General features: G+C 39.5%; 1 protein-coding gene across 3 annotated transcripts in view; it reads right to left on the reverse strand.

Moving 5' to 3' along the window:
* The window catches only part of RAD54B (RAD54 homolog B), a 103,355-nt gene that overhangs the window by 81,191 nt on the left and 5,609 nt on the right, over positions 1-16,555 (reverse strand). For all 3 annotated transcript variants that reach the window (XM_019032956.3, XM_063709374.1, XM_019032957.3), the window contains exons 2-3: positions 14,394-14,559; positions 5,017-5,185 (exon numbers count right to left, since the gene is read on the reverse strand). In XM_019032956.3, coding sequence (XP_018888501.3) covers positions 5,017-5,185; positions 14,394-14,543 — 319 coding nt within the window. In that variant the 5' untranslated portion in view covers positions 14,544-14,559. The remainder of the gene's footprint in view (positions 1-5,016; positions 5,186-14,393; positions 14,560-16,555) is intronic.

Below are 16,555 nucleotides of genomic sequence, written 5' to 3' on the forward strand. Positions count from 1 at the left end.
CTCATGTCTGTAATCCTAGCATTTTGGGAGGCTGAGGTGGGCGGATCACTTGAGGTCAGGAGTTCAAAACCAGCCTGGCCAACATGGTGAATCCCTGTCTCTACTAAAAATACAAAAAAATTAGCTGGGTGTGATGGCAGGTGCCGTAATCCCAGCTACTCAGGAGGCTGAGGCAGAAGAATCACTTGAACCCAGAGGCAGAGGTTGCAGTGAGCCGAGATCACGCCACTGCACTCCGGCCTGGGTGACAGAGCAAGACTCCGTCTCAAAAAAATAAATAAATAAATAAGGTAGTTCTAAATGCATTGACAAAAAGATTTCAGTGATATACTGTTGCAGTAAAAATGCAATGTATAGAACAAGGAAGCTAGTGAACAATTATTTAGATGGAGAAAAAAATATATATGTATACAAATATGTTTCTAGAATACTTCAAAAAAGACATACAAAAAACTAGTAACTGGTTACCTCTGGGGAAGGGAAGTAGACAGCTATGTAACAGGGAAGGGAGACTTTTTACTATATTCTCTTTTTGTTTGTTTGTTTGTTTGAGATGGAGTTTTGCTCTCTTTTGTCCAGGCTGGAGTGCAATGGCACAATCTCGGCTCACTGCAACCTCCGCCTCCCGGGTTCAAGCAATTCTCTGGCCTCAGCCTCCCAAGCAGCTGGGATTACAGGTGTGCACCACCACACCCAGCTAATTTTGTATTTTTAGTAGAGACAGGGCTTCACCATGTTGGCCAGGCTGGCCTTGAACTCCTGACCTCAGGTCATCCACCCGCCTCAGCCTCCCAAAGTGCTGGGATTACAGACGTGAGCCACCATGCCCGGCCAACTTTTTACTATACTCTTAACGTCTTCTGAGTTTTTTACCATGTGCATGCATTACCTTTTAAAAAAAAAAAAGTCACAAGGGATTACATATTGCATGATTCTCATTACATCGCATATCCAGAATAGGTAAATCCATAGAGACAGAAAGCAAATTAGTGGTTGCCAGGGGCTAGAAAGAGAGGAGAGAAAGAGAGTGACTATTTAATTGATCTGGGGTTTCTTTTTAGAGAAAAATGCTCTGGAACTAGATAGAAGTGACAGTTGTACAACATTGTAAATATGCTAAATGCCACTTAATTGTATACTTTAAAATGATTAAAATGGTGAATTGTATGTTATGTATATTTTATCACAATTAAAAAACAAACATTTATGAATACAAATAAAACCAATAAAATATTTTAAAATATATTAGTTTCATGATAGTAATATTTTGCTAAGATTAAACTGCTAATTACAATATAAATATGATACCAACAGATTTAACACACATCTTTTGTGTTTAACAAGCCTTTTATCCAATAGGGGATGAGATGGCTTAATTCATTCACCATCTCTATTTGAATATGGGAAACCTTCATTTGGCAAGAGTATACCACTTATACAGTTGTCTACTTGTTCTCATCTGCAGGCATAAAATCTTGTAATGGCACTCAATTATAAGGCAGCTATCCAAAAGATCTAGCACGAGCGTATACACTTTTATTCATATCATTTAAAAGAAAACACAAAAGTCTAACTTATCTGAGAATTTATAAACCCTTGAGAATATGCCCAACCATCTCCAAGGACCTAAGACCCACTTAAGAAACATTTAGCTAACTTCTCCACTGGGGAAAGATTTTTATCACTCCCCTGTTATACCTTTAATCTTCCACTCTTCACTACCTTTTTCCTCTCAGCCTACAACATACTACCTTAAAACAAAAACACAACAAAACTCTCTAGCCCCCTACCATTCCTCGAGATACTACTTCCTTCACTACCGAATTTATTTATTTACTTACAAACTTTATTTACATACTTACTCGCATTCACTTCCTCCACTGGCCTATTTCCATTCATCACATATCCATTACAGCATGACTTTTGTTCCAAAACACTTGTGAAATTATTCTCTCAAATATTACCAGAGCCTGCAAACTATAATGTTCCAATAGCCTCTTTGTGGCTACTTGACTTCCCTGAAGCACTCTGAAGCCAAAGACAGCCAAGAGACTCAACTAGAGAAAACTGTAAGTTTCTCAGGATCTCTTCGTTCAGTCACAAAACATTTTTAAATCTATATGGTTTGATTTAAAACCTTAACAAGAGAACGTTCCTGCCTTTGCATGTCACAGTTTTGTGAAGGAGATTCAGGTAAACAGATAACAGAAGATGGCATAGTCTCCTCTCACAGTTCTTCAGAATGAGAAAGAATCAGAAAGAATAAAAAAACTTTCTCTTTTTCTAAAGAAACTATATAGCTCTGAATATCCAAGAGATCTGGGGCTTCCTGTATTTATTTCTGAGACTCCTGTAACAAACTGGGTGGCTTTAAACAACAGAATTTATTCTCCCACAGTCTGGAAACCAGAAGTCCAAAATCAAGGTGGCAGCAGGGCCATGCTCTCTCTGAAGGTTCTAAGGGAGAATCTTTCTTTGCTTCTTTCTAGCCCCTGGTGGTTGCCAGCAATCATGGGTGGTTATTCCAATCTCTGCTTCCACCATCACATGGTCTTTTTCCCTCTGTGTTTCTATCTCTTTCTTCATAAGGACACCAGTCATTAAATTTAGGGTCTATCTCAATCCAGTATGACTTTATCTTGATTACATCTGCAAAGACCCTATTTCCAAATAAGTTCACATTCATAGGTACCAAGGCTTAGGACTTTAACATATATCTTTAGGAGACACAATTGAAGCCACTACATTTCCCCTCTCCCAGAATTTGGTTTTTGAAAGCCCAGGGTCAAAAGTACTGAACTGGATTGTTCATGAAAAGAAACACCTGTGGAGCTTGGATCAAAAAAGATAGAAGTGGGTCCTATGGCCATTCCACCACAACCCCCAAAGAAATCACATTCCCTAAGCTTTGGGGGAAGTCATTAGTGGTAGACCTACATCTTCATTCTCACACAAAGAATATTATCTGTAAACACGTAGTGTTATGAAGAGACTCAAAGTGTCCCGTGAATTCAAGAAAGTGAAAATGTACTTATCAGGGCTCTTTCAGTTGAAAGAGAAACCAAACCGAAACTAGCTTAAGCAAAAATGACATTAACAATGAACTAAATATTATGAATTACTATTAATCCTGTTTGGTATAATAACAATGTGTGGTTATGCAGGAGAAAACATTTATTTCAAGAAATACATGCTTAAGTGGCTAGAGGTAAAGTGGCATGATATATGCAACTTATTTTCAAAAGGTTGAGGGGAGTGCATCTACATAGAGAAAAAGAGAGAAAGCACACAAATGAGGCAAAACGTTAGTAACTGGTGAGTTTAGGATGTTAATTGCATCATTCTTTCAACTCGAGAGTTTGTATGCATATTTCAAAATAAAAAGGTAATGGGGAAAATGACATATGTTATTTAACTGGGACATACAGATTTGTAGTTCATTTCAAGGTGGATTAGATCAAGAATGAAAAAGATGTGAAAGGGTGAGTGGATACTAAACACGTCTCTCATCTCTGTGCTTTTCTATATGCTACATCCCTCTCCAACAATCCACCAGAGAGAACAAAACATTTCTCACAAAGCTCTTTTCCCCAATTTAACCTCTTTCTGAACAAGAAACAGGAGGGTATCAGGAGGTTGGCACAGGTTCTCCAGTCCACTGAATGTACTAATCAGAGAAAGGATTACGGGATTAGGAGTTGAGTAAGTTAACTCCCTCTTTATTTTATCTTAACTCTTAACTCCCTTCTCAAATTTAGCAGGGAAGAGAATGAGAAACTATGGTAGAATACAAATAAAGCCCAAGATTAGTAACATAAAAGGTATTATATTCCAGAGTCTAAATGTCATTTTCTGATGAAGAAATTAGAAAAGAACTGGGCATACATAGATCATTTTCTACCTCGGGCTTAAAGTAGAAAAGAAAATCTGGGAAAACAGAATAGTCACCTAACAAGGATGGAAGCAAGGAAGGAGGAAGTGGGGAAAATAGGGAGGAAAGAAGGGAGAGCAAGTCAGTAAGATAGAGCAGCAGCTAAACTGCCATGCCCAGAGCTGTTCCTAGGGATCTTCCTATACTGAATCAGCTCAAAAAGTCTTTCTCCACCTTGTTCTGACACCAGTCACAGCTTTTGAAAAGTTATGAAGAGCACATAAATGGCACCAAGATAATGGCCAGTTAGGTAAATACAGAATTCCTTTCTGTCCCAACAAGATACAAACCCATTCACAGGTAAAATTCATTAATCATCAGGAAGTCCAAGAACTTCCTTCAAAATGGTGAAGTGCTTAGGGCACTTTGTTGATTTGCACTGGTATCATAAGGATGGCAGTTACTATTCTGTAGCCCAACAGATGGGGCCGGCTGGCTGAATCTGTTCATTCAACCAAAACATGAATAAAATGTAATTTGGAAAAATACAGTCTAATGATGGCTTTCACAAGGCCAAATAAACATCTATGAACCATCTTAATTATTTTTTTTAGTTACCTAACAAATAGTGATCTCTTACATATACAAAAAGAACCATAATCATTATTTTAACTCAGTTCAACAATAGAGGGATGGAGCATTTGTTAAATGCTTGGTTTTCATGCAAGTATGTATCGTAATAATTCAACTCTGATTTGAAGTACTCCAGACTCTAATGAATTAACAAGTAACTAATTTCAAGTTCAACTCTCCAATTTTAGTCCTATTAACATGCTTTTTAGAAAAAAATGTATAAATCCTATCTTTAAACACAATCTTGGTTCTTGAGGAAAAGATCACATTTGACCAAGTTTATAATAAACAGTCTTAAGCATACATCTACTATAAAGCACACTTTAATCACACAGTTATTAATCCAATCACTAAAGATAAATTATGACAACAAAAAACCTGAACTACCAACAATGTAGTAGTATTACATCAACAATTTTCTAATATAACATATTCATTCTTAAATCATCATTTAAAGAATACTGTAATACTATTGATCAAGCATAAACCTTATCAATAAAAAGCAGTCTTACCTGTATGAGGTGGATCTAATGTTGCCAGTGTAGGTGCTTCAAAACAATATTTTCCACTGCAATTACCTCTGTAATTGATTTCTCTAGTACTTTCTTCACTAGGCAGATTTAAACTGCATATTCTAAGATCATTTTGTGATGGGAGAAAGGTGTTATTAACTGCAACACCCTAAAAGAAACAAATATATATTTAAATCAGAAATCAAACCTAATTTTCTGTATTTTCTGTATTTTTACATAAAAGATTCTAATTTAAAACATGATATACCGGTTATATATATAAACTAGAACTAGATATTTAAAAATAAATTAATATCTGCCGGGCATGGTGGCTCATGCCTGTAATCCCAACACTTTGGGAGGCCGAGGCGGGTGAATCACTTGAGGTCAGGAGTTTGAGACCAGCCTGGCCAACATGGTGAAACACTGTCTCTACTAAAAATATAAAAATTAGCCTGGCGTGGTAGCAAGTGTCTGTTATTCCAGCTACTTGGGAGACTGAGGCAGGAGAATCGCTTGAACTCAGGAGGCGGAGGTTGCAGTGAGCCAAGATTGTACCACTGCATTCCAGCCTGGGCAACAGAGCGAGACTCCATCTAAAAAAAAAAAATTAACTAATTAATTAAAATCTAATTTTTATTGCTTGTTTTTAGAACTATTTTAAATTATGCTACTAAAACTGAACGATATGACAGAATGAAAAATTATGCTTATAATTATAGTGTATTTTAAACATATCAGAAGTTTTTAAACAAATCATAACATGCCATTCTCATAATAAAATGCTCTTTTTCTTGTTAAATTTCTCAATACTAAAATCAATACTTAAATATTTTTAGGTGAGATAATGGTAATCTCACTATGTTGGGTTTTTTTAACAAGCCCCCACCTCTTTTTTTAAGAGATGGGGTCTTGGTCTGGTACCCAGGCTGAAGAGTACAGTGTCATGACCATAGCTCATTGCAGCCTTCAACTCCTGGGCCCAAGGGACCCTCCCACCTCAGCCTCCCTAGTAGCTGGAACTACAAGCATGTGCCACCATACCCAGCTAATGTTTTTTTTTCTGTAGAGATGGGGTCTCACTATGTTGCCCAGGCTGGTCTGAACTCCTGGCCTCAAGCAATCTTCCTGCCTAGGCCTCCCAAAGTGCTAAGATTACAGGGGTGAGCCACCATACCCAGCCTTAAAAAGCTCTTATATTTTAGAGACATATTCTAAAAATTTACAAATGAAAGTATATTCCTGGAATTTGCATCAAAATAAGAAGGGAGGGACTCGAGCTGGAGTGGAAAACTAAAGATGAAACAAGAGGCCGGGCGCAGTGGCTCACGCCTATAATCCCACCACTTTGGGAGGCCAAGGCAGGCAGATCACTTGAGGTCAGGAGTTCAAGACCAGCCTGGCCAACATGGTGAAACCCCGTCTCTACTGAAAAAACAAAAATTAGCCAGACACGGTGGTGCACGCCTGTAATCCCAGCTGCTCGGGAGGCTGAGGCAGGAGAATCGCTTGAACCCAGGAGGCAGAGGTTGCAGTGAGCCAAGAATGCACCAGTGTACTCCAGCCTGGGCGACAGAACAAGACCCTGTCTCAAAAAATAAAAAATTAGGCCGGGCGCAGTGGCTCACACCTGTAATCCCAGCACTTTGGGAGGCCGAGGCAGGCAGATCACAAGGTCAGGAGATCGAGACCAACCTGGCTAACACGGTGAAACCCGGTCTCTACTAAAAATACAAAAAATAAGCTGGGCATGGTGGCGGGTGCCTGTAGTCCCTGCTACTCTGGAGGCTGAGGCAGGAGAACGGCGTGAACCCGGGAGGCGGAGATTGCAGTGAGCCAAGATTGCACCACTGCACTGCAGCCTGGGCAACAGAGCGAGACTCTGTCTCAAAAAAAAAAAGATGAAACAAGATCAGTCATGGCCAGGCATGGTGGCTCACACCTGTAATCCCAGCACTTTGGGAGGCCAAGGCAAGCAGAGTCCTTGAGCTCAGGAGTTTGAGACCAGCCTGGGCAACACAGTGAAACTCAGTCTCTACAAAAAATACAAAAATTAGCCAGGCACGGTGGTGTGTTCCAATAGTCCCAGATACTTCGAACGCTGAGGTGGGAGGATGGCTTGAGGCCAGGAGGCCAAGGCTGCAGCAAGCTGAGATCACACCACTGTACTCCAGCCTGGGCAACAGAGCCAGACCCTGCCTCAAAAAATAAAAATAAAAAAAAGATCAGTCATACATTTTCAATTGTTGAAGTTAAGTAATATGGACAAGGAAGTTCATTATGTGCTATTTTCTCTTTTTTTTCTATATGTATAGGTTTTCTATTGCTGCTCTCTCAAATTACCAGAAATTTAGTGGCATTGAACAACACAAATTTATCATTTTACAGTTTCGCAAGTTAGAACTCAGACTTAGGTCTTACTGCGTTAAAATCAAAGTTATCACCAGGGCTGAGTTCCTTTCTGGATGCTCCAGGAGAGAATATATTTCCTTGTCTTTTCAAAATTCTAGAAGCCAAACAAATTCTTTGGCATAGCCCTCTTCCTCCATATTCAACGTCAGCTATGTTACATCTCTCTGCCCCTGCTTCCCTAATCACCATCTCTTTCTCTGATCCTCTTCCCTCTCTCTCTTCCACTTCTAAGGACACTTATAATTATAATGGGCCCACTCAGATCATCCAGGGTAACCTCCCCACCTCAAGGTCCTTAACATTAATCACGTCAGCAAAGTCTCTTTTGCCATGTAAGGTAACACAGATTCCAGTGATTAGGACATGAACATGTTTAAAGGGCCATTTTTTCTGTCTACCACAGTAGTAAATGGTTGAATTTTTTTTAAATAGAAACTCACAATAGGCAAAGTTGTCATGTTATTATAAATACTCATCTTTTTTTTTTTTTTTTTTTTTTTTGAGACGGAGTTTTGCTCTTGTGCCCCAGGCTGGAGTGCAATGGCACAATCTCGGCTCACTGCAACCTCCGCCTCCCAGGTTCAAGCAATTCTCCTGCCTCAGCCTCCCGAGTAGCTGAGATTACAGGCATGCACCACCACGCCCGGCTAATTTTGTATTTTTAGTAGAGACGGGGTTTCTCCATGTTGAGGCTGGTCTCGAACTCCTGACCTCAGGTGATCCGCCTGCCTCAGCCTCCCAAAGTGCTGGGATTACAGGCGTGAGCCACCACACCCGGTCATAAATACTCATCTTAATAAATTTCATGGTTAGTAAATAAACTTTCCAAAAAAAAACCTGATAAATTTTTTTTTTTTTTTTTTTTGAGACGGAGTCTCGCTTTGTCACCCAGGCTGGAGTGCAGTGGCGCAATCTCGGCTCACTGCAAGCTCCACCTCCCAGGTTCACGCCATTCTCCTGCCTCAGCCTCCCAAGTAGCTGGGACTACAGGCGCCCGCCACCACGCCCGGCTAATTTTTTGTATTTTTAGTAGAGACGGGGTTTCACCATGTTAGCCAGGATGGTCTCGATCTCTTGACCTCGTGATCCGCCCGCCTCGGCCTCCCAAAGTGCTGGGATTACAGGCGTGAGCCACCGCGCCCACCCAATTTTTTTGTATTTTTTATATCTGATCAGATATTAAAGTAAGTCAACTAATGAAGGTCACAAATTTTCTTTTTTGCAACATTTTATTTTCATATAATTTCAAATTCATGGTAACATTCCAAAAATAGTATTCCTATATACCTTTACCCATACTAACCATTGGTTTACATTTTCTTCCATTTCCCTCTCTCCCTTTGCTCTGTGTATGTGTATACACACACACGTGAGAGTAAACTGCAGACACTATGCTCCTTCGCCTCTAAATACTTCAAGGTGTGTTTCCAAAGACTCTCTTCCATAATCACAGTAAAATTATCAAAATTGATTATTTAACACTGGTATAATACCAGTATCTAATCCACAGTCTATATTCAAATTTGGTCACTTATTGCAATAATGTCTGTTATAGATTTTTCCCCAAATCAGGATCCAATCCTAGATCACACATTACATCTAGTCAGTATGTTCCCTTAGTTTCCTTCAATCTCTAACTTTATTCATCGTTTCTGGTCTTGAAATTTCAAAATTTCAAAATAAGGCCAGTTATTTTGCTGAATATCCCTCAATCTGGATTTGTCTGATGTTCCCCTATGATTAGTTTCAGATTGTGAATCTGGGGCAAGAATACAACAGTTCATCATATTAGGAGGCACATAATATCGGTTTGTTCCATTACTAAAGGTATTAACTTTGATCACTGATTAAGGTGGTGTCTGCCAAAGTATTTTTTCCTTTGTAATTTTTTTAAGTATGTTGTGAGGAGATACTTGAGTATATTCAAATATCCTATTTCCTCATTGAACATTTACCCACTAGTTTTGGCATCCATTGAGACTCTCTAACACCATCATTACTTCTATGCTTTAGCATTCCACTGTAAGGAAGAGTTTAATCTTCATTTATTTATTTATTCATTTATTTACATATATTAGTATAGATTCTGACTCCTGTATTATTCAATGGGCTATAATCCATTAGTATATTTCTTTTGATGTTCAATTTGTCCCAGATTTTGTATTTATCAGACCAATCAAGTAAAAACCACTGAAGTCACCAAAGCAATACTTTCTCACTATAGGTTAATTGAATCTAAGATAAGAAATAGTTTAAAAACAAGAAGTTAAGAATGTAACAGACAAAGTAAAAAGACGGCAGAGTTGACTGCTAAGCCTAATACTTTTAGGCTTCTCATGTTACCTTGCTTAAAATTGCTGTATAATTTCAAAAATGCCCCACTTCAGTTTTAAAAAGTAAAATAACTATTTAATTTATTTATAGAATTAAAAGAAAAAAATAGTAAATCTGTGTTTTTGCCTAGAATTAGTCCTTAGACACTACATCAAAAAACAAATCTTGGCCAGGCGTGGTGGCTCACACCTGTAATCCCAACATTTTGGGACACCAAGGCAGGCAGATAACCTGAGATCAGGAGTTCATGACCAGCCTGGCCAACATGGTGAAACCCCAACTCTACTGAAAATACAAAAATTAGCTAGGCGTGGCGACAGGCACCTTTAGTCCCAGCTACTCCAGAGGATAAGACAGGAGAATCGCTTGAACCCAGGAGGCAGAGGTTGCAGTGAGCCAGGATCGTGCCACTGTACTCCAGCATGGGTGACAGAGCAAGACTCCATCTCAAAAACAAATAAATAAATAAAGAATAAATATTGGCTGGACACAGTGGCTCACGCTAGGCTGGGCGACAGAGCGAGACTTCGCCTTGAAAAAAAAAAGACAGTTCTCCAAAGAGATACACAAATGGGTAATAAGCACACATAAAAGTGCTCCATATCAGCTATCAGAGAAATGCAAAGCAAAACCACAATGAGGTACTACTTTACCCACTAGTATGGCCACAATCAAAAAGATAATAAGTGTTGGTAGGGATATGGAAAAATTAAAACCTTCATACATTGATGGTAAGAATGAAAACGGTGCAGTCAGCTTGGAAAAGAGTCTGTCAGTTCATTAAGAGGTTAAACATAGAATTATCATATGATCCAGCAATTCTACTCCTAGGAATACACTCAAGAGAAATGAAAACATGGCCAAGTATGGTGGCTCACATCTGTAATTCCAACACTTTGGGAGGCTGAGGAGAGGACTGCTTGAGCTCAGGACTTAGAGACCAGCCTGGGCAATATAGGCAGACCCCATCTCTATAAAAAATTTAAAAATTAGCCAGGTATGATGGCACATGCCTGTGGTCCCAGCTACTTAGGAGACGGAGGTGGGAGGATCACTTGAGCCTAGTAGGTGGAGGCTGCAGTGAGCCATGATGGTGCCATCGTCAAGACCCTATCTCAAAAAAAAAAAAAAAGAAAGAAAGAAAGAAAGAAAAAAGAGAGAAACGAAAACACATATCCACACAAAAATTTGTACACAAACGTTCATAAGTATTACTCATAATTGCTAAAAAGTGGAAACAACCCAAATGACCATTAACTAATGAATAGATAAATAAATTGTGGTATATTAAAACAACAGATTATTCAGTGTGGTAGGCAGAATAACGGCTCCCAAAGATGTCCACACCCTAATCCCCAGAATCTGTGAATGTATTGTTATGTGGTAAAAAGGACTTTGCAGATGTGATTAAGGACCAGGACCTTGAAACGGAGAGATGATCCTGGATTACCCAGGTGGGCCTAACCTAATCAAATGAGTTCTAGCTGCAGAAAACCAAAGGGAAGGAAACATGAGAACTCAAACGTGCTTCCCTGGCTGTGAAGACGGAAGAAGGGGGCCATGAGCCAAGGAATGCGGTGACCTGTAGAAGCTGGAAAAAGCCAGGGAACGGATTTCCCCTAAAATCTCCAGAAATGAATGTAGCCTTACCAACATCTTGATCTTAGATCTGTGTTGAACTTTTGACCTACAGAACTATAAGATAATTCATTGGTGTTGTTTTAAGCCATTAGATTTGTGGTAATTTGTTTCAGCAGCAAGAGAAAACTGATATTTCAGCAATAAGAAATAAATTCCTGATAAAAAGTTTCTTTGTGTCATGAAAATGTTCTAAAATTTATTGTGGAGATGGCTGCACAATTCTGTGAATATAATAAAAACCACTGAGTTGTAGTAAGTAGACTGTATGGTATTTAAATTATATCTGTATTAGTTTGCATTGCTATAAAGGAATACCTGAGACAGGTAATTTATAAAGAAAAGAGGTTTATTTTGGCTCACAGTTCTGCAGGCTGTATAGGAAGCATGGTGCCAGCTTCTGTTTCTGATGAGGGCCTCCAGAAGCTTATAATTAGGGCAGAAGGTAAAGGGGGAAACTGCATCTCAATCGCAAGAGGGAGAGCAAAAGAGGGAGGGGGGAGATGCTGCACTCTTTTTAAACAACCAGATATCATGTGGACTCAGAGCGAAAACTCACTCATTACCATGAAAACAGCACCAAGCCATTCATGAAGGATCCACCCCTCATGACCCAAATATCTCCCATTAGGCCAACCTCAAACACTGGAGGTCACATTTCAACATGAGATTCTGAAGGGACAAATATCCAAACTCTATCAATACCTAAACAAAGCTGTATTTTAAAAAAGAAAGAAAGAAAGAAACCTTATTAAGAAAACAAAAGCCTATGTTTTCTCCTTACAGTGTGCCAGAATTTTTACATTGGTAAGTGCTAAACAATCTACTTGGGAAAGAAATATAGGATAAAACAAACACATACAGACCCAAAAAAGCAGAGTCAAAAATTAGAAGGTTTTTTCAGCAAAAAAAGACACCATTAAAAACCAGGCAAAGACCTTAAATAGACATTTTTCCAAAGATATACAAATGGCCAATAAGCACACGAAAAGATGCTCAGCATCGCTAGTCATTAAGGAAATACAAATCAGAACCACAGTGAAATACCACTTCACAACTACTGAGATGCCAATAATAAAAAAATTTTTTAAATGGAAAATAACAAGTGTTCCTGAGGATGTAGATACTACAACCATCACACATTCCTGATGAAGATGTAAAATGGTACAGCTATGAAAAACAGTTTGATGGTTCCTCAGAAAGCTAAACACAGAATTATCATATTACCCAGCAAATCCATTTCTAGTTATAACCCAAAAGAATTAAAACAGGAACACAAACAGAAACTTGGATGCCAATGTTCATAGCAGCATTATTCACCATAGCAAAAAGGTGGAAACTGCCCAAGCATGCATCAAATAGATGAATGGATGGATAAACATAATGTGGTAAAACCATATAATGATTATTCAACCATACAAAAAAATTAAGTTCTGATACACGCTACAACATGGATGAACCTTGAAAACATTATGCTAAGGGAAATAAGCCAGACACAAAAGGACAAATATTGTATGATTCCACTTCCATGAGGTACCTAGGGCAGTCAGATTTATAAAGACAAAAAGTAGAACAGTGGTTATCAGGAGCTGAGTGGAGAGAATGGGGAGTTAATGTTTAATGGGTACAGTTTCTGTTTGGGGTAATGAAAAAGTTTTGGAAACAGATTGTGGTGATGGTTGCACAACAGTGTGAAAGTCATTAATGCCACTTAATTGTACACTTAAAAATGGTAATGTGGCAAATTTTATGTTACATATGCTTAACCACAATAAAAAAGAAGAGGGAAAAAATTAATAGACTTTAATCCCTATAACATAAAAGGATCAGGGAATTGCAGAGTAGTAGGTAGTGTGAATTCTCCATTTTATATGCCTTCTTTATACTTTATATACCTTTCATATATACTAATGCCTTTGGTCTTAGACCTAAGACCAAAACAATCCTTTTTCTTAATAGTAAATGAGACACATTAAGACTGCTTCCAGTATTCACTTTTTTTTTTTTTGGGGGGGGGACGAAGTCTTGCTCTGTCACCCAGGCTGGAGTGCAGTGGCATGATCTCAGTTCACTATAACCTCCACCTCCCAGGTTCCGGCAATTCTCCTGCCTCAGTCTCCGGAGTAGCTGGGATTATAGGCGCGTGCCACCATGCCCAGCTAGTTTTTGCATTTTTAGTAGAGACAGAGTTTCACCATGTTAACCAGGCTGGTCTCGAACTCCTGACCTCAGGTGATCTGCCCGTCTCGGCCTCCCAAAGTGCTGGGATTACAGGCGTGAGCCACTGCACCCAGCCAGTATTCACTTTTTATAGATAAAAGTGAGAAAAAATGTTTGGAATAGTGATACAAATCATTATGTTTTTTTTCCTCTTTAAATTACCTTAAAGAAGTTTTCACTTATTTATGTGGTAACTTTAAAAAGAACACTGATTAGAATCTCCACCCCTTCCCTCAAAGAGGTACTTACTTATCATTACCAAAAGTTTATTTTATAGACTCAAGTACATGTTATTCCATTGATTGATTCAATGAGACAGGGTCTTGCTGTGTTGCCCAGGCTGGATGGAGTGCAGTGGCACAATCACAGCTCACTGCAGCTTCGACCTCCCAGGCTCAAGTGATCCTCCCACCTCAGCCTCCCGAGTAGCTGATACTCCAGATGCACACCACCACACCCCGCTAAATTTTTATTTTTTGTAGAGACAGGGTCTCACTATGTTACCCAGGCAGGTCTTGACGTCCTTAGCTCAAGTGATCCTCCCGCCTCTGCCTCCCAAGATGCTGGGATTATAGGCATGAGCCACTGTGCCCAGCTTGTTATTCCTTTTAAAAAAAATTATGTAATCTTCATTTCCAAGGTCTTTAGAAGATGTTTTCAGAGATACTGAAAATTCCTACAGGCAGAAAATACTGTTAATTCTTTAAATGGCATTTTCTTAAATATACATGCTTCTCTATATTATCTATATCATGAGTCCTTTTTTGCCTTACCTCAAATAATTTTATATCTGGATTCAGTTTTGTAATCTCTTCATTCAGACCTGGATTACTTTTTCCTGGATTACTTCTTCCTGGAGGTATAAATTTTGGTTTTTTGAAGGAATTCCCCTGCAACTGACTTGGTGCTGCAGATCGTCTCATATTCAGCAGTGGTGACCTGAAAAATGCCCAAAACAGTTAACTATCCACGAATCTAATTACAATCACCCCCAAATATAAAAATAGCTCAAAACTACAACTAAGATGGAACAGGAACCCCTCTTAGGGGCCTGCCTGGCCCCCCAAGCATAGAAACAAAGGAAAATCTTCAGTTCCTTCAAAGGAAATTCCAGGCACTTAGCTAGCCCTGAGAAGTACATGAGCAATATGATTAGCAAGAAGGTAATAGCTTAAAATAATGGTGAGGGAAGTTAGATTGACAAAATGTTTGGTTCCCTCTAGAAACTAAAGGTAACATCTTAACATATGTCCTTGAGTTGTTTTTCAGAAATCCAGACCGCCACCAAATGGAAAATACTGTCTACTGGCACACAGACCTCAGATTAGCGGAAACAGGACTGAACTCTAACTGCTATTATTCTTTGTTCCGAATTTCTTCTTCAGAGGCCTGGAGGAAGTCATACCCACAGGCCAGAGCTCAACATTCCTTTCTGCTGACCCCAAGTTTTTAGACAGAGCTTCACTTCCTTAACCAATCCCAAATCAGAGAATCTTTTAATACATCTATGACTCGCAAGCCCCCACTTCAAGATGTCTTACCTGTTAAGGCCAAATCAATGATGCATTGATTTATGACTTTGCCTGTAACCTCTGCCTCCCCATCTTTAAAAATAGTTACATGAAAGCCATCACAGAGTTTGGGTCTTAACCATTAGCTACCCATTTTTCCTCGCTTGACACCCTGCAATAAACGCCCTTCTCTTGCTGCAAATCCCAATGTCTGTGGACAGCTTTGCTGTGCCAGGCAGGCCGTCTCAAGTTTGGTTTATAATACAACCATGACATATGTAAAAAAGGTAAAAGGGGCCGGCGTGGTGGTTCATGCCTGTAATCCCTGTACTTTGAGAGGATGAGGCCGGAGGATCCCTTGAACCTAGGAGCTTCGTCTCTATTAAAAATTAAAATTAAAAGAAAAAAAAAAAGGCTGAGCACGGTGGCTCACGCCTGTAATCCCAGCACTTCGGGAGGCCGAGGCAGGCGGATCACGAGGTCAGGAGATTGAGACCATCCTGGCTAACCCAGTGAAACCGCATCTCTACTAAAAAAAATACCAAAAATTAGCCGGGCATGGTGGCGGGCGCCTGTGGTCCCAGCTACTCGGGAAGCTGAGGTAGGAGAATGGCGTGAACCCGGGAGGCGGAGCTTGCAGTGAGCTCAGATCACGCCACTGCACTCCAGCTTGGACGACAGCGAGACTCTGTCTCAAAAAAAAAAGATAAGAGGAGCTTGGTGGTGCATGCCTGTAGTCTCAGCTACTCAGGAGGCTGAGGTGAGGGGGATCCCTTGAGGTCAGGAGTTCAAAACCAGTCTGGGCAACATAGCAGCAAGACTTCAACTGAAAAAACAAAAACAAAACATATGAGAATAAGCCTGAGAAAACAGGTTCAGGCTGGGCAAAGTGGCCCACATCTGTAATCCCAGCACTTTGGGAGGCCAAACTGGGAGGATCAGTTGAGCCCAAGAGAGCCCATCTCTTGTTTTTTTTTTAATAAAAAAAAAGAAAAAGAAAATAAGTTCAATAGCTAGTAAGATTTTATTTTTCATCAAGGGCTATTGAAAAGAATTTAAGATTTAAACTGAACGGTGATACGATTTGGCTGTGACCCCACCCAATCTCACCTTGAATTGTAATAATCCCTATGTCAAGGGCAGGGCCTATTCTCGTGGTAGTGACTAAGTCTCACGAGATCCGATGGTTTTATACATGGGAGTTCCCCTGCACAAACTCTCTTGCCTGCTCCCATGTAAGACGAGGCTTGCTTCTCCTTTGCCTTACGGCATAATTGTGAGGCCTCCCCAGCCATGTGGAACTGTGAGTCCATTAAACCTCTTTCCTTTATAAATTACCCAGTCTTGAGTATCTCTTTATTAGCAGTGTGAGAACAGACTAATACAAATGGTGTAAATTTAAGTATATGTCAATTTTGATAATA

Source organism: Gorilla gorilla, chromosome 7 (assembly GCF_029281585.2).
Source record: "Gorilla gorilla gorilla isolate KB3781 chromosome 7, NHGRI_mGorGor1-v2.1_pri, whole genome shotgun sequence".
NCBI classification, from domain to species: domain Eukaryota; kingdom Metazoa; phylum Chordata; class Mammalia; order Primates; family Hominidae; genus Gorilla; species Gorilla gorilla.